Genomic DNA, 22,900 nt, shown 5'->3' with positions numbered 1-22,900 from the left:
AGTGCGCAGTTCTGGGAGTCTGCTGACTATCAAAAGCCTTTCTTCTCGGAGTTTCTGCTGACTCGCAGAGGGGAACAGAGGGACTTTGGTCTCACCATCTGTTGACTCCTCTGGGGGCAGGAGCGCGGGGAGGATGGGGTCGGCTGGAGCGACGGGGGTTTCCATGCCAGAGAGGGGCGGCCAGTCTTCTCTCAGTGTATTTACAATCAAACCTATCTCAAACCACAGAGATTAATTTCCTTCTGAAAACATTCCCCCCAGTCTTCTGCTTGGAAATTAATATTTCCCCAAGTCACAGCATTTTGATTCCATTTCAGGAGAACCGGTAACCCTGACCTTATTATGCTAAGGAAACATTCCCCCTCCCTGCTTGGGGTCACATTACAAAGACTTCTCACATCAGCTGCTCACAGTTAAGGGGCCATGCCCAAATGGCTCCTCTGTCTTTGTGTGTGTGTGTGTGTGTGTGTGTGTGCGTGTGTGTGTCCCTGGCTACGGAAGGGGCAGAGGTCAATCTGGTTTGACCAGGCCACACTGGTGCACTGCGTCTGGCACATAGTAAGCGCGGAATAAATGGAGGTGTTATTGTTATCATTTGTAGCTAGTTACGTATCCAATATGCTTTGTTTCCATTTTTCCTTAGTAACAGGATCCTGATCTTGTCTAAAGGCCTATCCCTGCTTCTCTTACATCTAGGTGTGGCCACGTGACTGCATTTTGTTCAGTGAACTGTAGGTAGATGTACTGTGTGAGACTCTAGGAGTCTCAGCCTTTAATTCGGTTCTGACGCTAACTACCCAGGGTTGGTGCAGACCCCATAGACTAAGGGCTTAGTCCCGCGATACTGCCCCCACCTCGGACGCCAGTCACAGGTACTGGGTTCCCAGGGTACCCACGCTTCTGTCCGGCTTGGCCTCAAATCAGAAGCTCCCAGGACCCTGTCCTTAGGCTCAGTATTCTGTTGTAACAGTTCATAGGATTCAGGGAAACATTTTACTCACTATCACTGGTTTATTGGAAAGGATATTATAAACGATGCATGTGAGCAGCCAGAGGAAGAGGGACATAGGGCGGGATTTGAAATGGTCCCAAGCACAGAAGCTTCTGTCCCCATGGAGTTGGGGGGCACCACCTTTGTGGTGCATGGATATGTTCACCAACCCGCCAAGGTCTCCCAGCGCTCTCTCGTTTAGGGTTTTTTTTTTTTTTTAACGTTTATTTATTTTTGAGACAGAGAGAGACAGAACATGAACGGGGGAGGGTCAGAGAAAGAGGGAGACACAGAATCCGAAACGGGCTCCAGGCTCTGAGCTGTCAGCACAGAGCCCGACGCGGGGCTCGAACTCACGGACCGCAAGATCGTGACCTGAGCCGAAGTCGGCCGCTTAACCGACTGAGCCACCCAGGCGCCCCTCGTTTAGGGTTTTAATGGAGGTTTCGTTATGTAGGTATGGGTGGTTGAATCATTGGCCTTTGAGGATTAGCTCAGTGGGCAGCCCCTCGTCCCTCCTCAGAGGTCAGGGGTGGGGGTGAGGAAGGTGGGGCTGAAATTTCCAATCCTCTAATCCTGAGTTGGTCTTTCTGGTGATGAGCCCCCATAGTGCCCCTCCTCCCCCTCCACTCCCCCCACCCCCGCTCCCCCCCAGCCATCAGTCATCTCCTTAACATACAAAAAGACAGTTTTATCACTCTGGAGATTCCAAAGATCTTGGAAGGTCTGAAGTCTGGAACTGGGACTAAGGTCAAAGATTGTAACAGAAGATATTCCTATCACCCCATCACTCCGTTTTACAAAGATTTAGGGGCTCTGTGCCAGAATCCAGGGACGAGGACCAAATATATTTTTCTTACATCATCAAAATCACAGTCACCTCGGGGCACCTGGGTGGCTCAGTCAGTTAAGCGTCCAGTCCGCTCAGGTCACGATCTCACGGCTTGTGACTTCGAGCCCCGCGTCGGGCTCTGTGCTGACAGCTCAGCGCCTGGAGCCTGCTTCCGATTCTGTGTCTCCCTCTCTCTCTGCTCCTACCCAGCTTGTGCTTTGTCTCTCTCTCTCAAAAATAAATAAACATTAAAAAAAATTTTTTTTAAAATCATAGTCACCTCCATTGTGTGGTGGTCTGGTCTGCCCTGCAGCAGTGATCTCCAGTCTCCACTCTGCTCTGTGTCCCGGGGAGTCTTCCTGTCCCTGGTGGTTGCCTGGGGCAGGTGGGGAGACCCTGGGGGAGGTGGGGAGACCACACTGGAGTGGAGGTGGAGGTATTTACTGCCCTCCAACCTCCTGGCTTGGAGTCACCTGGTTCCGGCCTCTCAGGACAGCCCTTTCCAAAGCACTGAAGGCCATTCCCACCCCTCATGTGTCCAGGTTGCCAACCAGCCCCAGCCCCAGCCCCAGCCCCCACCCAGATACTCCATCCCTCGGGTTTTTCTACATCTCCCACTTTGGTAAAGAGCCCCTTTACGGAAAGTCTCATCATCTAATTTGAGAATGCCAGCTGGATCCTGCCAAGGTGCCGTAAAAATGAAACAGCACAAAAGAGAGGACTTCATCCCACCTTGTCCTCCAGTCCTTGGGTTCCCCGCCCCCCAGAAACAACCAGTGTTCCCAGGCTCCTTTGTCTCCATCCACCCAGAAACAGAATCACTGGCTTTTGGTTTATTTGTCCTGGATCATCAATGACTCGCGAAGCGTGAGGCCCACCGAGGCATGTGAATGGATGTGACTCCAATGCCAGACCCCGGGGACACCTGCTTGAGTTTGATGGAGCAGTTCCTTCATGTCCCTTCTCCTCACAGGGGCTCCATTTTCAGTGGGCGGAGTCCAGAAGCTATGGCTTTCTGGAATTGCCCATGTCCTGTATTGAGGCTGTGACTAATTGACTTTTGTCCATCAGCGATGCCAGGGCATAGGCACTTCCTGGTCCCCCGAATTCAGGTGCATGGGGGCCAATCTGGGAAAACTTGTAGGGCGAGGACTCTCGCCTGCACCTGCTTCCCACCCCTCAGCTGCTTTTTGGACTTGCTCAGCTGATTGGTCGACTTTTCTCCAAAGCAGCCAAGGGCCAATGTTCGTGACTCCCGAAGGACACGGTAGTTTCGTCACCCTGAGGCCATTTCATCCTGGGGCTCAGAGCCAGGCTTCCTGGGCTCCAATTTCAGCTGTCACTTCTAGCTGGGAGACCTTGGGCAAGTTGCTTAACCTCTCTGGGCCTGTCTCCTCATCTGTGAAAGGGGGAGAATAATACAACCTATTTCACAGGGTTATTGTGAGGGTTGAAGGAGCCGATAAAGTAAAGCACTAAACGTGAGGCTTGGCACATGGTACATATTAGCTATTTTTGCTGGGACGAAAACCAACAGGTCAACGCCTGCTTGTCGTATAGATTAGTTCACTGAATTTATCTTATTGAATTATCCCACCCACCCGGGGAGGCCCACATCAATGCCTACTTTGCAGGTAAGGAAACTGAGGCTCGACCTGCTTCTGGGACTTGTTCAGCCACGCAGCTGGTACATAGAAGAGCTTTGCAACAGTTTACTCTGCGGCCAGGACCGTTGCCTCGCCCTGGGGTGGCCGAGCGAAGTCCTGGCTAATGTATTCATTTGCTTACTCTGATTCCTGTCTTTGTATTCTAGTAAGTGTCCTGGGCTTGGGCTTTGCTCCTAAGGGGGGCAGAAGCCACATCTGAGACACCCGGGCAGCTGTGTGAGGCAGTTTCTTCTCCAACTTGCTTGATCCCAAGAAAATGGCCCAAGGTCTTGTTCAGAGAAGAGATTCTCTGTCATTTCTGCCAGAGTCCGATTCAGGAACAATCCGGGCGGGGCCTTGGAATCCGGACCTCTTTTACTCTGGGACTGGGGAGTTCATAGAATTTTTTTTTTTTTTTGTGGCAATTTTTGCTGCGTGGAAGTAGAGCGCCCTCTGCTGTCAATGAGGAGGATGACATCGAAACAGACGAAGGCACTCTGAGCAGGGCCCCCCCACACCCCCTCTTCCACTGGTGTTTTCCGGCCTCACCTCTTTGTTCTACCCTGAAGGGCCCCTATGTGCCCATGTCAGAACCGGGCAGGGGCAAGGGGGGTGAAAAGGTCAGGGTTCTCCTGCTTTCGCAGAGTTTACGATCTAATTTCACTGACAAGGTATCTTCAGAAAATCCTAGGAAACAGGTTCAGAAATCGTACTGGACTCCATCCCACGGGTACTGCCTGGGCATGTGCTGTGTATAGACCCCAGGAGTGTAGAATCAGAATGTATGAGCTCTGGGTGCCCAGTTGTAGACATACCGTGGGCTTTGCCACCAGGTGGGGATCCAGAGCCGAACACCTGAGATGGGAACAAAACCCTGGGTGCCACCATAGCCTGGGGAGCCTGGCTCTTTGGCAAGGGGGGTGGGGGTGGGGTAGGTAGGAGTTACCAATCAAATAAAAATAACTTTATATTAGGGCGTCTGGTTGGCTCAGTTGGTAGAACATGCAACTCTTGATCTCAGGAGGTCCTGAGTTCAAGCCACATGTTGGGTGTAGATAATACTTTTAAAAAATTTTTATTATTTTGGGGCACCTGGGTGGCTCAGTCGGTTAAGCGTCCGACTTCAGCTCCGGTCATGATCTCGAGGTCCTTGAGTTTGAGCCCCGTGTTGGGCTCTGTGCTGACAGCTCGGAGCCTGCAGCCTGCTTCGGATTCTGTGTCTCCCTCTCTCTCTGCCCCTCCCCCCACTCACGCTGTGGCTCTCAAAAAAAAAATGAATAAACATTAAAAGAAATTTTAAAACATTTATTATTTTAAAAATGTTTATTTGTTTTTGAGAGAGAGAGAGAGAGAGAGAGAGACAGAGAGAGAGCAGGGGAGGGGCAGTGAGAGAGGGAGACAGAATCCCAAGCAGACTCCGTGCTGTCAGTGCAGAGCCTGACGTGGGGTTGAACTCACGAACCAGGAGATCATGACCTGAGCTGAAACCGAGAGTTGGACGCTTAACCGACAGAGCCACCCAGGCGCCCCCCAACATTCTTTTTGATATAAAAAGTAAATATTCATGTTAAACTATTCAAATCATACAGAAAAGAATAAGCAAGAGAGTAAAAATTACCTGAAATCCCACTATCTAGAGATAACTGCAGATATATCTTTGGAGACCATCTTCCCATAACCGCTCACCGTGGTTTATACCGACACACGTCCACACACCAAATCACTTCATTTTACATGTGGTGTCTTTTTTTTTTAAGTTTATTTATTTATTTATTTAAGGGCTTACCTATTTGGGCCACACTCTGGATCTACTAAAAATCAAACCCTTTGAATGTGCAGTCAGGAACCTGTATTTCTAACCCTCAGTCCGGGGTATCCTGGTCCTGCTCCAGGGAGGTAGGGAAGGCTGGCTAGTGAAGGCTTCTGTTGCTAATGGCAATAGGAGGGGTCAGAAGGAGGATCTTCAGGACAGGTTAACAGGTGGAGGTGTCCAGGTAGAGGAAACAGCTTGTGCAAGAGCGTAGATGTGAGAGTTGCAGATGTGCTCCGGAAGTGACTGATAGTGTGGCTGGAGTTGAGGTAAGGATGGCCTTGAATGCCAGAATCAGGGCTTAGCAGTCAAAGGGGATGGGTGACAGGGCCTCTTATGGGAAGAACTTCTGCAAAAGAAGAGAAAGCCTGGCCAAGGGGAGGGGGGCACTCGTGTTCATAACCATGTGACAACACTCTTTCGGTGGGGGGTGTACTTACAACGTGCCCGTCACAGTGCCTCCTGTGTATTATCTCATTAATCTTCCTGCCAACTCACAGGGCAGATGGTATTTTCACCTCCACGTCAGCGAAGAGGAAACCGAGGCACAGAGATGTTAAGCAAGTGGCCCAAGGTCACACAGCTGGTAAGTGGCAGAGCCAGGCTCAAACCCAGGCAGCCACGAGTGGAGTCCGTGCTCTTGACCACTGTTTTATTCCTTGGCACCTTAGTCTCTTCATCTGCAAAACCAGCTCGAAAGTGTCAAGGCCGAGAGGCAGAATTGCCCAGAACCACCACCACCACCAAAGTAACAGTAACAGGGGTTTGGTGAGAGCAAACTGCCTCAAAAAAAAAAGAGGTAGCGGGACACCTGGGTGGCTCGGTCGGTTGAGTGTCTGACTTCGGCTCAGGTCATGATCTCAGGGTTCGTGAGTTCGAGCCCCTCATTGGGCTCACTGCTGCCAGCATGGAGCCTGCTTTGGATCCTCTGTCCCCCTCTCTCTCTGCTCCTCCCCCGGCTCATGCTTTCGTGAGTGCACATGCTCTCTTTTTCTCGCTCGCTCTCTCTCAAAAAAAAAAAAAAAAAAAAAAAAGGTAGCATGGAATAGTGGTTAGAGCTTGGACTCTGGCATCCGGGGGACTTGGATTCAAATCCTGGCTCTGCTATGCACCAGCTGGACAGGTTACATATCTTCCTAGAGCCCTGGTTTCTTCAGCTGTAAAATGGGATAGACGTCCCTACCTCCTGAGGCTGTTGAGGTGTTAAAGGAGAAAGTGGACGAACATTGCATACGCCAGCCACTGTTCAATAAGGGCTAAAGGGTAGAGGGGCTGGGAGGAAGAAGAGTCTGAGTCTGAATAGAGGGGGACCCTGAGATGGGGGTAGTAACTGATTTCCAAGAGAGCGTGGAGATTGGCTGAAAGGGCACCCCTCTTGTGCTGTCTCTGATGGCCAAGGGGGAAGCCTTATGCCTTCCCTGAACTTTGGCCTTGCAAATCGCTGCTCCCGGAGTGGGGCAGAATGGCGATAAAGCTCACAGCTACTGAGCTGAGTGTACTGAGTACCTACCGCGTCCACGTCGCTCGGTTATTAGGTGGGCAGGTCTCAGCCTGCGCGCAGGTGCCCCAAGGGACCGCAGACCATTTCAGAAGCTTTTTGAGAGGTCCACAGCGACACCTGCCGGAAACCTTGAAAACTGCTAGCTCTAGGTAGTTCGCATTTTCAATGTCGGAGCTTCATTCCTTCGGATGATGTTGCAACTCGGTAGAGCTGGGTTGATGGCAGTTTCGATAAAAAACAAGTATAAGGCGAAAATTACTGTGGAGCAGGAAATTAGGATGGTAATGACCAATCTAATTCCAAGGGTTGAGTTGTTGAGAGTCCAGCAAGCTCTCATTCCATTTGGGTGTACTTAGGATTATTCAGGAAGGAACTAAAATATTACTCTTTCTTTCAGCTTTTGTGTATTTTGCAAGTGGCTACTAAGTTGTTAGAACATGCAGATTTAAGAGTTGTTTTGACCTTAGGGGTGCCTGGGTGGCTCGGTCAGTCAGGCGTCCTACTTGGGCTCAGGTCATGATCTCACGGTTGGTGGGTTCGAGCCCCACATCAGGCTCTGTGCTGACAGCTCAGAGCCTGGAGCCGCTTCAGATTCGGTGTCTCCCTCTTTCTCTGCCCCTCCCCTGCTTGTGCTCTGCCTCTCTCTCTCCACAATAAATAAACATTAAACAAAATTTTTAAAAAAGGGTCGTTTTGACCTAATACTTTACTAAACGTAACGGCTAGATTTGATTTTGATGTTTTGTTTTGTTTCGCACGGGTGGGAGCAGGAGGTGCCCTGAAAAAATTTCTGAGACCCCGGGGGTGCCTCAAACCAAGAAAGTTTGGGATCTCTGCATTGCGCGCTTTACGAAAAGTCATCTTAAGCAACCCTAGGAGACCCATACCTCGTCTAGAAAGGCTAAGGTGGCCTGAGGCCAGCCAGGGGTGGGGGTCGGAGTGCGGTCAGTGACAAAGTAGGTCCTGTGTCATTCTCTAGAAGGCGAACAGCTCCTCAATTTAGCTTTATCTCCCGATTGTGGGGAAGGGCAGCCCTTTCTGCTCGTTGTTCCTTCGTCCCTGTGGAAAAGCAGGGTCAGGTTCGTGACGTTTCCCTTCTTATTCACACCAGGGAGCCCTACTCAGGGGACCCAGGACAGCAGCCTCTGTGGGTACTAGGACCGGAAGCTCCCTGGAGGCTCTGCCACCCCATCCCCCCCCCCCCCCCCCCCCCCCCCCGCCCAACCCACCTTCAGTTCAGAGTCCCAGGCTCAGCCGCCAGTCTGCGCAGCACACAGCAGTTAGAATTCAAAAGTGGTTCGAAGAATCCAGGCCCCGCCCTCCCGGTCCCTCCTGGGTGAAAGGTCGCCACTGGGAGCTGCAGGCGGCCTCCCGGCAGGGGATAGCGGCCAGGAAAACCATGAGACCATGAAGGGGCAGCACACAGCATCCTGTCCTTCAGCTTGGACTTGAGAATCCGGCCCCGCCCCCGCAGCGAGCTGCCCGCTCCCCAGAACAACCTGCATCGGAGGAGAAGCCCTGGAGGAAAGGCGGGGTCCCACTTTCCCCAGGGGCAACTGCCAGCCTCAACCTGCGCGCAGGCGGGCTGTTGGCTCTGGGGGACTCTGAACCAGTCTGAGCCCGTTCCCCCCCCCCCCCCCCCCCCCCCCCCCCGCAGATGGGAACAGCAGCACCTACTAGGCGGAGTTGTTCTAAGAATTGAATGCATTATTGGGGCGCCTGGGTGGCGCAGTCGGTTAAGCGTCCGACTTCAGCCAGGTCACGATCTCGCGGTCCGTGAGTTCGAGCCCCGCGTCAGGCTTTGGGCTGATGGCTCAGAGCCTGGAGCCTGTTTCCGATTCTGTGTCTCCCTCTCTCTCTGCCCCTCCCCCGTTCATGCTATGTCTCTCTCTGTCCCAAAAATAAATAAAAAACGTTGAAAAAAAAAATTAAAAAAAAAAAGAATTGAATGCATTATTAAAGCTTCTGCTTAGCGCAGAGCTAAGTATGCATGGTCCTTGCGCAGTGAAATTTAGCTAGCGATTCACTCTCAACAAATACTTATTGAGCACCTACCGTGTGTATGTACATTCTAAGCCCTGGGAATACAGCAGGGCACAAGCCAGGCAAAAAACACCTTGCCCTCAGGGTGCGTACCTCCTAGCAGAGTGAGACGACCATTAATAACAAACAGAATGGGTAAGTCAATTATAGAGCAGCTCCGTCCAATAGAAATATAGCGTGAACCATGTATGAAATCAAAATTTTTCCAGAAGTACCATTACAAACGTAAAAAAAAAAAAAAAACAGGTGAAATTCATTTTTCTAATGTTTAATTAAAAAAATGTTTAGGGGCGCCTGGGTGGCTCAGTCGGGTAAGCGTCCGACTCCCGCTCAGATCACGATCTCATGGTTCATGGGTTCGAGCCCCTGCGTCGGGTTCTGTGCTGACAGCTCCAAGCCTGGAGCCTGCTCCGGATTCTGTCTCCCTCTCTCGCTGTCCCTCCCCTGCTCATGCTCTCTGTCTCTCAAAAATAAACTAAAAGAAAAATTTAAAAAAAGAAATAAAAAAATATTTAAATTGTGTTTAAAAAAAATTGAAATCTCACCCAATGTATCCAAAATAGTATCATTTCCACCAGAGGCATTAGCCACATTTCCAGGACTCGGTAGCCACGGGTTTCAAAGGGTGTTAAAAGATGACTGGAAAGATGAAGACATAGTTCAGGGCAAGGGGGACAGGAGCCCCAGGCAAGGGGGCAGATGACGGACAGAGAAGGTGAATTCCCGCGGACCGAGAGCTCTGTTTCAGCGGTCAACCAGCTCCCTTTCCTCTGTGCTGGCCTGGCCTGGCCCGCAGGAGGGTTTTCTGGCCAATGACATGTCCTCTCCTCCTCTGCCCCCAAGCATGACCCTAGTTCTGCAGAGCCCTGAAAGATGCACCACCCTGCTCATTCCAGGAAATGGCGTGCACCCCTTTTCCTGGGAGCTTGGGGCCACCCCAGGGGGACAAACTGCAGGAATTTTGTCAAGGATCTTGACCTGAACTGGAAAGAGGCTGGGGGTGATGTGGTGTGTGAGGGACGAGTTCTTGCCCAGGGCTGGGATTAGCGGGAGGCCAGTGAGGACTGCAGCCCATCTTTATTTAAGATTGTGATATTTTAGGGGAGGCCGAGTGGCTAAGTCAGTTAAGCCTCGGACTCCTGATTTCGGTTCAGGTCACGAATCTCGCCTGTTTGCGTGTTCGAGCCCTGCGCTGGGCTCTGCGCTGACAGTGCGGAGCCTGCTTGGAATTCTCTCTCTCCCTCTCTCTGCCCCTCTCCTGCGCGCGCTCTCTCTCTCTCTCTCTCTGTCTCTCAAAATAAATAAATAAACTTAAAAAAACCAAACAAACCAGGGCTCAATTCAGGGGCACCTGGCTGGCTCACTTGGTAGAGTGAGTGACTCTTGATCTCCGAGTTGTGAGCTCGAGCCCCACATTGGGTGTAGAGATTACTTAAATGAATAAATTTAAAACGCTTAAAAAATAAAGTGCTCCATTCCGTGGTTTTTAGTATTTTCACTGTTGTGTGACACTGCCTAATCAATTTTAGAACATTTTCATCATCCCCCAAGAAACCCGGGCACCCATTAAGCAGTCACTCTCCCCCCCCACCCCCCCCCCTCCCCCGCCCAGTCCCCCATCCCCACCCCCTGGCAACCACTAATCTACTTTCCGCAGGCATGGATTTGCCTGTTCTGGACGTTTCCGATCAGTGGAATCCTATGCGACCTCTTGTGACCGGCTTTTTTCATTTAGCGTAATACCTTCAAGTCTCAGCATGTCACTCACTCCTTTTTATGGCCGAATAATATACCATTGCATGGATACACCACATTTTACCTGTCCATTTGTCCATCAATCGATGTTTATGTTTCTTCCCCTTTTTGGTTATTGTGAACCATGAACTATGAACATTCACAGGCAAGTTTTTGTGTGGACACGTTTTGAATTCTTTGGGGGCCTGCATTACTTTTGATTTTTAATACATTGCATATTTTTATGTACTTTAGTACACCGAATATTTTTACATATGATTACTGGAGTTTTTGATGCCCCCTTAAAATTTATACTTGAGTCAAGTGCCTGACTGGCCTCCCCCTTGCTCCCACCTTGCAAGTCCTGTCCCTTGCTAGCTGTGTGACTTTGGGCAAGTTGTTTAACCTCTCGGTGCCTTGGTTTCCTCGTCTGTAAAATGGGGATGATCCCTGTACCTACTGACAACGATTAGGGGGATACAATGAGGCAATATACACAGGGGGCCTGGTGTTGGGCCTGCACAGGTGGGTCTCAAAATGGATGTGACCTAGCCTTGACCTTCAGGAGAGCCGGCCCGCCTGCCTAGAACCCCTTGCTGCTTCAGTTCCCAAGGGAAACCCGCTATTTTCTCCCTCTCTTGTCTCGGCCTGAACCCCCTACAAAGTCCTCGGGGCGGGACCAAAGCTGTTCGCCAGAAGGCCTCGGTGGCCCCCAGCCCCTTCCGTCCCAGCTGCCCTGCCCCCTGCCACGGCCTCCCCCACCCTCCCTGCTGCCCATTCCCGTTGAAGGCCTCGGCTCCCCCGTCCCTCTGCGCTGCCGTGAGGCCTGCACTTTGCAGGGCTGAAGTCCAAAGTTCAGTCCCTTCGCTAAGCACACGGATAAATATGAACCTTGGAGAATTTCCCCAGCTCCAATGTAAACAGAGCGGGCAGGGGCCCTGATTCACTGGCCGCTGGGGCCAGAGTTGGGGGTTGGGGGTGCCCACAGGGCTTGGTTAGTGGGGTTTGGGGGGGCAGTAGGCGCAAAGGGCCTGGTTCGTGACTGCCTGCCGATCGGCCAGCCAGTAGACAGCCCACTCGGTGGGGGAGGCGGCCGGTGTGGTGGCCCCAGGCCGCGTGGCCCAGTGGTGGTGGAGCCATGGTGTCTAAACTGAGCCAGCTGCAGACGGAGCTTCTGGCGGCCCTGCTCGAGTCAGGCCTGAGCAAAGAGGCGCTGATCCAGGCCTTGGGGGAGCCGGGGCCCTACCTGCTGGCCGGAGATGGCCCCCCGGACAAGGGGGAGTCCCGCAGCGGTGGCAGTCGGGCGGAGCTGGCCGAGCTGCCCAATGGGCTGGGGGAGGCAAGGGGCTCCGAGGACGAGACGGACGACGATGGGGAAGACTTCACACCGCCCATCCTCAAAGAGCTGGAGAACCTCAGCCCCGAGGAGGCGGCCCACCAGAAGGCCGTGGTGGAGACCCTGCTGCAGTAAGGACCCCTTGCCTGTCCCCGGCGTTCAAAGAGCCCAGGGAGGCCCACCCTCGGCTCTCAACTAGCCCTTCGTCTGGGAGCTATGGCTCTTAGCCTGGCTGTGAGGAAGGAGGACAGGGCCCACGAGAGCTCAGGGCGTCCTTGCTCAGAGGCTGGAGCCTCCCAGCCCCTGAGCTGGCCCTCGGCAAGGTCCCCAGTTCCCGTGAGCCAGGGCTTTCCACCCAGTGCTTGCGAAGGAAGGGCATGCTCCAGGGGAGCTCTGAGCCGGGGGTGGGGGGTGGGGGGGGTGGGGGTGGAAAGCAGGAAAGCCCATAATTCAAGTGCCTGGAGAACCAGAGGGTGGTGGGAATTTTTAGCCACCAGGGCCATTTCTACTTCCCAAACCCTAACTTCCTGCTACGCACTCAGATCGCAGGCTCCAGGGTCAGGAAGCATGGTTAGCGAGAGGGGGTGCCGAGGTTAGAGTCTCCCTTAGCCACCCAGGGACTCAAGCATTAAGTCAGGAAAGCCCAGGTCTTACCTGAGCGAGATGGAACCTCGGAGCAGGACCTGGTTCCCCTTTCCTGCACAGTGTTAGTTAGGCCCCCACAACTCACCAGCAGGCACCGTTAGAGGTCTCCCTGTGTACCCCCATCCACTGGCTGGCTCCCCATCTCCCAGAGAACTGGGTGGGTCTGAGCACGATGCCTCCCCTCTCCTCAGCAGTGCTGACCTGGTTACTAATTACCCACGAGCTTTATTATTTCTCTTTTGTTTTATAAATTTATAAACGGTAAAAGGCTCTGATAAGGCCTGTGATCATTAACTTGTAAAGATGGCCTGGGGAGACCTGGGCCAACCAACCTCCCACCAAGCAGGGGTGGGGGGAGGGGGCCCAGGGGCTACAGGGACTTCCTCCCCAAAGGCTCCTAAACTCTAATCCTAACAGCCAGGCACTGTGCTGCAGTGTTACACGCAGATGTTCAGAAAATGTTGAGACGAACCCTGGAAGGAAGCTAGGCATAACTCTGCTTCACAGATAAGGAAACCGAGGCCCAGAGAGGGAAGGTAGCTTGACTAAGGCCACCCAGCTGAGACTCCACAGCCACTCTGTTTGGTGCTTTCAATTGCCAGGACGAGGCAGCCAGAGGGAGAGTCCCAACGACGCTCTCTAGGGGACCATCTCTTTTTCTGTCCAAGGTCCTGATCCCAGCTTGGGGTGGGGGAGCCCTCAGGGTCTGCCTGGCCTTGTGAGGGCCTGGGCAGGGGGCAGGGAGCAGCTTGGGCCCCCTGACTTGGCAGGAAGAAGAGGGCAAAGGGCCCTGCTGAGCTGCAGGGGAGGGGCAAAGAGTCAGGCATTGCCAGACCCAGGGCGAGGGCCACCGGGACAGGGTGGGGCTGGGCCAGACCTGCTCAGGGCCCCAGATGGGACTGGGGGCTTTGGGGTGGGAGTGGGGGCAGGAGGTGCCAAGGGCCTTTCTTACCTGGCTGGGTGGGGCCTGTTGATCAGCAGCCCCTTTAGTGGAATGGTGGGTGGGGGGGAGGCTCGATCCACAGCACTTGAGGGGGGAGCAGAGGTCAAAGTGCTCCCTGGGACCAGCAGAGATCCTGGAAGCTGTGAGAGAGAGAGAGAAGAGCCACTGAGGAAGAGAGAGGGCATGGGGGGGGGGGGGGCGGGGGTGAGATGCAGAGGCCTGGAGAAGCACAGGATAGCGGAGGAGCCAGGAGGGCAGAGGGGCTCACACCCAGCTGGGAGAAGGGGCTGGGGAGAGAGCGAGATGCCCCAAGCTGAGAGGAGGCTGGAGTGCTTCCCCGCCTGCCCCGATTGGGTTTTCTTTAATGCTAACAGCATGCTATTTACTTTCCATTTAAATTTGAGATGTTGCTATAAATTATCAACCAGCTCCTTGTTCCTGCGGAGTTTATAACTAACTACCTGGGTTACTTATTGTTCAGGTAACAAAAGGGATCTGAAAACGCCCCGAGGGGAAAAAGTGGGGCCTCTACCCTCAGGGCACAGGAGGGAGTGGGGTGGGCACCCGTGAGGAAGGCCTGGACAGTGGGGGTGGGGGAGGTTGAGGCTGGAAGGGATGGTGCACAGGCCAGGTTTCCAGGGGGAAGCCATGTCTTTGGAGAAGACAGTGTGTGGAAAGAGGCAGGGTGGGTCCTAGGTGAGTAAGTGGTGATCGGGAACCTGAGCTCTTCCCTCAGACTTCCACCCTTAGTTCACCGTGTGACCTTGGGCAAGTCTCTTCTCCTGCCTCAGTTTCCCTAGCTGGCCAATGAATAAAATTCAAAATCTCTGTCCTGGTTCCCTGACCTCTTCTTGAGGGACCTTCTCTCCCTCCCTCCCTTTCCTCCAGTTATGTTGAATGTGCTGATTCCTACCTCAGGGCCTTTGCATGTACAGTTCCTTCTGCGGACACTTCTTTCTAGATCTTCCCATGACCGATTCCCTCTTCTCCTTTTGTTCAAATGTCACCTCCTCAGGGAGGCCCTCCTTGACTCCCTATCTAAAGGCAGGACCCACTACAATCATGCTGTCTTCCACCACCTTCTGTTACTAGCTTTTGTCCCTTAACTTTATTTATGATGATCTATTTTTGTGTGTTCTCTATCTCCTGTCATGAAAATAGAAACTTTTCAAAGCTTCTGTGTGGCCTGGTTTACCACCCTGATATCTAGCCCAGTGGCTAACACAGAGCAAGAATGAATGGGTGGCTAGGGTTCCCTGAAGCCCTGGGGACACCTGTTAAGGTCAAGGGAGGAACCTGTACCCAGGGCTCCTTCCCGGGTCTCCTCCTGGCTCCTCCCTGTTCCTGAGCAGCTCAAACCACAACCTGAGGGTCTCTGATCCTCTCCATCAGGCAGCACCAGGGCACTGAGACCCAGGAAGACAGTGGTTAGGGTGGGACAGTCTGACATCTCTGACTGAGGCCAACCTGCATGGGTTCAAATCCCAAATCAACCCCACCCTAACCTGGGCAGGTGATTTCATGCCTCTGAGCCCTAGTTTCGTCCGCAAGGCAGAGATGACAATAACACTTACCCAGGGGGCCGTAAACGATTACTATGAGTAATAGTCCCATTTTACAGATGAGCAAACTTAAGGCTCAGAGTGGCAAAACGACTTGCCCAAGGTAATTTACAAAGTACTAAGGCTGGGACTGGGACCCCAGGTCCTCGTAAACCCTGTGCTCTGCACAGCAGCCTTGAGGTTGTATGCCCTTCCTTGATAAGCTTATTTCCTTTTTATCCTCCTGAGTTCTTCTTGCTCTCAACCTCCCATCCACTCACTTCCACGCAGGGCTCTAGAGGTCACGGTGGCTTACAAATCGTGGAACTCATTTTCTCCTCCTGGCAACCTATGAAATACTATTAACCCAGTATCACAGCTGGGGAAATTGAGGCACACTGAGGTTAAGCCATTTCCTAAGGCCACCTGGATAGTGAGTGGCAGAGCTGAGATTCAACCTGAGATGGGAACACTCCCCCCTCCACCAGCCACATGCACTGAGAACTCAGCTCCCCTTCCAGCTGGTCTCCAAGCTCCACAGCCTTGGACCCTCTGAAACCCCCGGGGCCAGCGAGCCAAAGGCCCAAAGTCTTGAACCTCTGATTGAGCCCATAATGTGTAGCAGGTGGGAGGAGGAGACGTGCGCAGATCTTCACCTCTCCTGGGTCCTCTGCCCTCTGCTCTGGGGCTGCGGGTCCCATGGCCACATCATCATGATGACGATGATGATGATGATGATGGTGACAAATTGTACTTACTGAGCATCACGTGCCAGGCCCTGCTCTACGCGGTTCACTCCTGTTTGAAACTCACTCATTTGTCCCAAGGGCACTGGGAGGCAGACGTGGGCTTCCTGCCATGGTACAGATGAGGCGTGGGGCACGCGCACATCGTGCTAGGACGCCGTGGTGGGATGTGAACCCGGGTTGGCTTGACCCTTAAACCCATTAGAATAAGAGCAGGAGATATCTGGAGATGTGGCCTCTTCGTGCTGGGTTGGGAGAACTGCCCTGAAAAGGGTCGGGTCCAGAGCAAACAACAGAGACACAGACAGGAGAGACAGAGAGAAAGAGAGAGAGGCAGAGAGAAGCTAAGACAGATACAGAGAGAGACACGGTGAATCAAATGGACAGTGACAGATAGTAAATCTTTAGTGTGAGCCAGGGAGGCCCCCCCTGAGAGAAAGACTTAGCTCATTCTCTCCTGAGAAGAGAGAAGGGAGGGAGGGAGGGTTGCTCAGGAGGGTGATGCCTACAGCGGGGGGAGGAGGGAGGCCAACAGGCAGCCTGGCTCCAGAATCAGATAAACATGTTTGCCTCGAAGCACAACACCGGACTTTGTACCTCGTTTCCCTCCTGGCTCTGACTGGCATCCAGGGAGCCGGGGAAGGGTTGACAAGGAGGATCCTAAATGCAGGGAGGAGGAAAAGCTCCAGGAGAGCTCTGGTTGGGCTGGGGGGAGGTGTCTGGAAAAAAGAGAAATATTCTGGAGTCCCAGCTAGGTCGCTTTGCACAAGCACTCCCTTTCTGAGGTTCTGTTTTCCCACCTGTGAAATGGGCACATAAGTAGCACCTGGTTCCCAGGGTTACATGGTAAAATGTAAATGACCGGCCTTTAGCGCAGTGCCTGGTTCACGGCAAGTAAGAAACACGAATTCTCACGTCGGTCATTCTTGTACAACTGGGACTTTGCCGTACCGACTGCCGGCCAACTTAAATTGAATGGCCCCGGCCTCCCTTCCCTCCCTACGCGTACGGGAACTGCTGATAAAAAGGAGAAAGTCACGGGACCCAAGCTGCTGAAAGGCTCTGTGCCTATCACACCTGAGAAGGGCATCATCAAGGGGGCAAGGCCAGGCTGGTTCTTTGGGAAGGAGGGAAGGGGAGAGGGCAGTATGAGGTGGGCCTCAAAGTGCTGGGGGGTTTATTTGCTTTTTGTTCTTTTACAATTTAGTTTTAAGTGTTATACATGCATGTATAACATATTGTACAACGATATATTACATTATTTTAAAAGTGCGGAAAAGCAACAGAGGACACCGTCCTCTCCCCCTGTCCCCGGCACTCCATTTCTATCTCAAGACCACTGGTGTCAAAAGTGTCTTCTGTGTTCTTCCGGTATCTCATGCAAACACAAGCAAATATGTGGAAATCTGTCACGCCATTTCACGTTTTACACAAATCGCACAGCAGACCTACCAGAGGGGCTCTGTTCCATCAGGGTGCAGGGAGAGCTTTCTCACTGGGTTTTTACGGCCGCATCTGCTGGAGGTAGTGGTTTCCCGTATTTTGCTGTGCCAGACATGGCGATGAACTGCCTCCCACACCTGCTATTTGTCACACGTGCGAATACCGGGAGGCTCAAATTCTAGAAGCGAACGGCTCAGCTGAGGAGGCCAGAGCCTCAGGCTCTGGAGCCACACAGAGCTGGGTTCAAACCCCGCCCCCCGCCCTTGCTCTCCTGTGTCAGCACTGTTGTGGGGAGCTGTTTTCATCCGACATATTTGTCCCACAAGCTCAGGGGAGGACAAGGCAAAGAGAGGAGGGTTGAGACAGAACAGGAGAGGGAGAGAGGGCATCTGTGTAGTACAGGCAGTCAGAGCCCCCCATTCTCCACAGTGAGCAGGGGATAAGAACATGAATCGTGGATGGCTGTCTCTCCAGTGAGAGAGTCTCAGCCCACAGAGTGGGATTCAGGTGCACACACACACACACACACACACACACATTTTTGTATGGGGCCTCTGCACACCAGCTGGCAACCTTTTCACCTGGATCTGTCTGCCCCTGTGCTCTGGGAAACTGGCCAGGCCACAGCCTAGGGGTTAGTACAGATTTTCAGGGGGTGTTTTGACCCTATGTGATTTGTACCTGATAGGTTGACTTAGAACTGAACCCCTTCATATGGGATGGGACTCTGCTGGGCTGTCCCTGTGACCTTGGCCAAAAGATGTTATGCCAGCACTCTTAGCATCAGTGACCCTGACTGTAAAATGAGAGAATTGCTTTTCTCTCCTTGTTTTCAGAACCACCCCCCGCCAAGTAGGTCTCCCTCATCCATCCATCCATCTGCTCACACCCCTATTCACTTATCCATCTATCCTCCTATCCATTCATCAAACTACCCATCCATCCACCATTCACCATCCCATTTACCCAGCCATCTACCTGTCCACCCATCTACATATTCCCCTATCTACCTATCCATCTATCTTCCTATCCATTCATCCAACCATCCAGTCACTATCTATCATATATTTATCATCCATCCATCCATCCATCCATCCTCCACTCATCCATCCATCCATCCATCCATCCATTTACTCACCCATTTCTCCATCCCTCTATCCACCTACCCTCCCATCCATTCATTCATCAACCCATCCACCATCCCATCCATCCACCCACTCACCCATCCATTCATTCATTCATGCATTCACCATGGGCATGCAGGCCTATTCTGGGTGCTGAGAACCAGAGAGTTCCTGCCTTCCAAGTGTTTATGGTCTCTCACCGTGGATAAGACACAGCCACAAACAACATTTTGAGGTAGGATGAGGTGGGGGGGGGGGGTCTTCAAAGGAGGCACAAAGGTGAGGATCTTCCCCAAGTGGCTTGTATAGCTTCTGGTGGGAGTCAGTTCATGTCTTCATGTCAGTCCATATGTCTGTGCATTCATGTTTCTAAACTTTTAACTGTGCCCACGTCTGTGTGGCACTGTTTGAGGCCTGTGTCCACACGTGTGTGTCTATAAGTCTCTGTTCCCATGTTCGTGTGTCTGCGTTCCTGTGTCCTGGCACGAGTGCCCCTCCCTTGCTGTCCCTGAGTCTAAGTGTAGGTCCCAGGATCCACGCCTGCTTTCACCCCCAACCCCCATTCTCAGGGCTGACGGGACCCCCGACCCTGCCTGCACCCCCACGCCCAGCAGGCTCTGTCCTGGCCCTTCCTCCTAGAGAGGACCCGTGGCGCGTGGCCAAGATGGTCAAGTCCTACCTGCAGCAGCACAACATCCCACAGAGGGAGGTAGTCGACACCACCGGCCTCAACCAGTCGCACCTGTCCCAGCACCTCAACAAGGGCACCCCCATGAAGACACAGAAGCGAGCGGCCCTGTACACCTGGTACGTCCGCAAGCAGCGAGAGGTGGCCCAGCGTAAGTAAAGACCACAGCCCGTCCCGTCCTCCCTGGCAGCTCTGGGGTGGGGGCCGGAAGCTCCTCCACCGCACGACGGGGATAGGCCGTCTGAGCGGAAGTCCATGCAAGTCAACGGGCGCTTAGTACCTGTTCCGCGCAAGGCACTCTGGGGGAGGGGAGTAGGTTGGTCCTGGGCATCCGCGGATGGGTGAATGGAGTCCTTGCCTTCTAAGTGTTCTGTGTAGATGGGAAGCAGAAAAGATCATCATGATACAGCGAGACATGTATTATAATGTGATAAAAACAACAGTAACGGCTAGTGTTTATGGAGCATTCACCGCGTGCCAGGCCCAGGGCAGAGTAGGACTGCGTGAAGTATTTCAAAATGTTGAGCTGGCAGAGGACCAGAGAGTAATCTATTGTCAGCGGGGAGGCAGGGGCATCAGGAGGGACCACACCAGAGGCAGAACTTTTCAGACTAGGTCTTAAAGTCAGAACGGAATTTTGGCCCATGGAGGCGGCAGGGAATGGTGTTTGGGCCAAAGGAGCAGCCTGAGTAAAGGCTCAAAGGCAAGGTGTAGGCTCAGGGAATCCTCCACTGCAAACTCCAGGAGATGTGGCCACGCTCTCTTCAGAGAATTGTGGGTTTCCTTACTCCGACCTCACACCCCACAAAATCCCAAGTGCACTTTCACACTACTGAGCCTATGTGTAGACATTAAAAAAAACCCGTTTCTTTTATGATTTATCCAAGTTTTTTAAAAAGGCAATACATACTTAATTAAAAAAAATAGGAGGGGGCACCTGGGTGGCTCAGTCGGTTAAGAGGCTGACTTCAGCACCGGTCATGGATCTCAGTCTGTGGGTTCGAGCCCCGCGTCGGGCTCTGTGCTGACAGCTCAGAGCTTGGAGCCTGCTTCCGACTCTGTGTCTCCCTCTCTCCGCCCCCCCCCCCCCCAACTCACGCTCTGTCTCTCTCTCAGAAATAAACATTAAAAAAATTTTTTTAATTAAAAAAATAGGAGAAAATAGAGTTTACAATAAAAATTAGGTGTTCTTCTCCTAAAGGACATCCCCAGTTTTATGTATACTTCCAGAGATATTTAATGCATATACTAGCAATATATATGTATTTTCCTCTGCTTTTCTTTTTAATTTTAAGCGAGATTTTTAAATTTTAAGTGCACATGGGTGGGGGAGGGACAGAGACAGAGAGGGTGAGAGAAAGAATCCCAAGCAGGCTCCGTGCTGTCAGCACAGTACCCAGTGAGGGGCTCGAACCCGCAAACCGGGAGATCATGACCTGAGCTGAAATCAAGAGTCAGATGCTTAGCTGACTGAGCCACCCAGATGCCCCTCCTCTGCTTTGCTGCTAGCTATTCTGTTATTTGGATGTACCGTTATTTGTTTAATTGGCTCCCTACCAAAGGACTTTTATTAGGGTTTTTCCAGTGTGCTGTTAGAACCAATTGCTTCAAAGAACATCCTTTTTTGTATCTATTTGTGCTTACATGAGAGTGTCTATAGAATAATTTCTAGAAGTGAAATTCTAGGTCAGAGTGTAGGTACTTGAAAATTTTTGATAGATACTCCCGTAGTTCCTTATGAAGACATAGCGACAATCTGCATGTTTGGTAATTAAAAAAATAAACTTTCCTCAGCATGCTTCCTAAACGTTTATTAAAACGTTAAAGTCCTAAATTTCACATATCGATTTGCTGTTTATTTACTTATACAAGCTGGAAATTTTTTAGAATGTTTATTTATTTAAAAAAAATTTTAATGTTTATTTATTTTTGAAGGAGAGAGACAGAACATGAGCAGGGGAGGGGCAGAGAGAGAGGGAGACACAGAATCCGAGGCAGGCTCCAGGCTCTGAGCTGTCAGCACAGAGCCCGACGCAGGGCTCGAACTCACAATTTGTGAGATCATGACCTGAGTGAAGTCGGTCACCCAACCGACTGAGCCACCCAGGCGCCCCTATGTTTACTTATGAGAGAGAGAGAGAGAGAGAGAGAGAGAGAGAGAGAGAGAAAATGTGAGCGGGGGAGGGGCAGAGAGAGAGGGAGACACAGAATCCGAAGCAGGCTCCAGGCTCTGAGCTGTCAGCACAGAGCCCGATGTGGGGCTTGAATTCACAAACTGTGAGGTCATGACCTAAGCTGAAATCAAGAGTTAGACGCTTAACCGACTGAGCCACCCAGGTGCCCTTAAAAAAACAACTTTTAAAAGCTGCGAAAAACTATGATATTGGCATTATCAACAGGCTGATTAAAACATTAAGTGAACTAACATTTACCAAGCAACCACTATGGGAAAGCGTTAATATTTTCTTACAAAGATGATCACTGATTGCTTATTCGTGCAGAAATAGCAACACCTCCTGATGCCCGAGGGGCCGGTGAGTGTCTGCGCCACCTGTGTCTGCCAGGAGCATACTCTCGGGTCTCAAGGGGCTGGGACTGTAGATGACGTACTTTGAAGGCACCAAGTGCTTTTAGAAAATTAGCATGGCTTTAATTTACGCCTCCTTAGCAGATAAAACTGAAATAACACATAATAGACACTTAATTTTAGAATAAGTGTTGATTTTCAGAACTTCTGGGCAGATGGTAGAAAGACTTCCAGTTTACCCCAGACCCAGCTTTCCCTGTTATTAACACTAGTATGGGACTTTTTTTTAAAGATTTATTTATTTATCTATTTATCTATCTATCTATCTATTTATTTATTTATTTATAGAGAACACAAGCTGGGGAGGGGCAGAGAGAGAGAGAGAGAGAGAGAGAGAGAGGAAGAGAGAATCTCAAGCAGGCTCAGCACTGTCAGCGCGGAGCCTGATGCGGGGGCTCCAAACCACGAACCATGAGATCATGACCTGAGCCTCAATCAAGAGTTGACGTTTAACTGCTCAATCGACCGAGCCACCCAGCCACCCCTAGTATGGGACATTTGTCGTGATTAACAAACCAACACTGACACAGGATTATTAAGTCCATACTTCATTATTCAGATTTCTTCGGTTTTTCCCTAACGTTAATGTCCCTTTTCTGGTCCAGGATTGTATCCTGTTGTGGAGACGCTGTATATATATAGTTGCCATGTTGCCTTAGGTTGCTCTGGCTTGTGACGGTTTCTCAGATTTTCCTTGTTTTTGATGGACTTGCCAGGATAGTTTTTAATGTTTATTTATTTTGAGAGAGAGACACAGTGTGAGCAGGGGAGGGGCAGAGAGAGAGCAGACACAGAATCAGAAGCAGGCTCTAGGCTCTGAGCTGTCAACACAGAGCCCAACGTGGGGCTCGAACTCATGAACCGCTAGATCACGACCTGAACTGAAATCAGATGTTTAACAGATTGAGCTACCCAGGCGCCCCGACAGAATAGTTTTTTTTTAAGCTGAAATATCTTAGTTTTCTGGGCCAAGTCATGTCTGGTACTCCAGATCTTGGTCCAGCCCGCTGCCAGGAGAGATGGCCAGCGAAGTCAGTTGGAATCTGAGTCAAGCGGGCTTCTAGTGGCTTCTAGGTGGGTCTGATCCCACCTGTCCCCAGAGCACTGGTGCTGGCTTCTGCCTCTTGAAACTCAGATGATGCAGGCACTCCTGCGCTATCCCCGACTCGATCTTCCTGCCTCCCCTCTCATAAAAATGGCTTGGCATTTATCTGTTCTATTCTCTTGAAGGCTTGCTCAGGGATAATCCAACAGTTTCTATTAATGTAGAACCAGCTGACAAGGGCTGGC

General features: G+C 51.7%; 1 protein-coding gene and 1 long non-coding RNA gene across 2 annotated transcripts in view; one reads left to right on the top strand and one right to left on the bottom strand.

The window, feature by feature from the left end:
• Positions 1-5,230: 5,230 nt before the first annotated feature.
• On the bottom strand, positions 5,231-15,323 carry LOC131489203 (uncharacterized). Its single transcript, XR_009250429.1, has 4 exons — positions 13,750-15,323; positions 11,804-13,621; positions 6,790-7,839; positions 5,231-6,272 (listed from the first exon to the last, which is right to left on the bottom strand). It is a non-coding gene; the product is annotated as an uncharacterized LOC131489203 (long non-coding RNA).
• The window catches only part of HNF1A (HNF1 homeobox A), a 21,237-nt gene continuing 9,911 nt past the window's right edge, over positions 11,575-22,900 (top strand). The window contains exons 1-2 of the mRNA XM_058691065.1: positions 11,575-12,024; positions 18,975-19,174. Of these exons, the coding sequence (XP_058547048.1) occupies positions 11,696-12,024; positions 18,975-19,174 (529 nt within the window). The 5' untranslated portion in view covers positions 11,575-11,695. The remainder of the gene's footprint in view (positions 12,025-18,974; positions 19,175-22,900) is intronic.

Source organism: Neofelis nebulosa, chromosome 11 (genome assembly GCF_028018385.1).
Source record: "Neofelis nebulosa isolate mNeoNeb1 chromosome 11, mNeoNeb1.pri, whole genome shotgun sequence".
In the NCBI taxonomy this organism is placed as follows: Eukaryota; Metazoa; Chordata; class Mammalia; order Carnivora; family Felidae; genus Neofelis; species Neofelis nebulosa.
The sequence above is the reverse complement of the archived record's forward strand: the minus strand, read 5'-3'. Positions and strand labels throughout refer to the sequence as shown.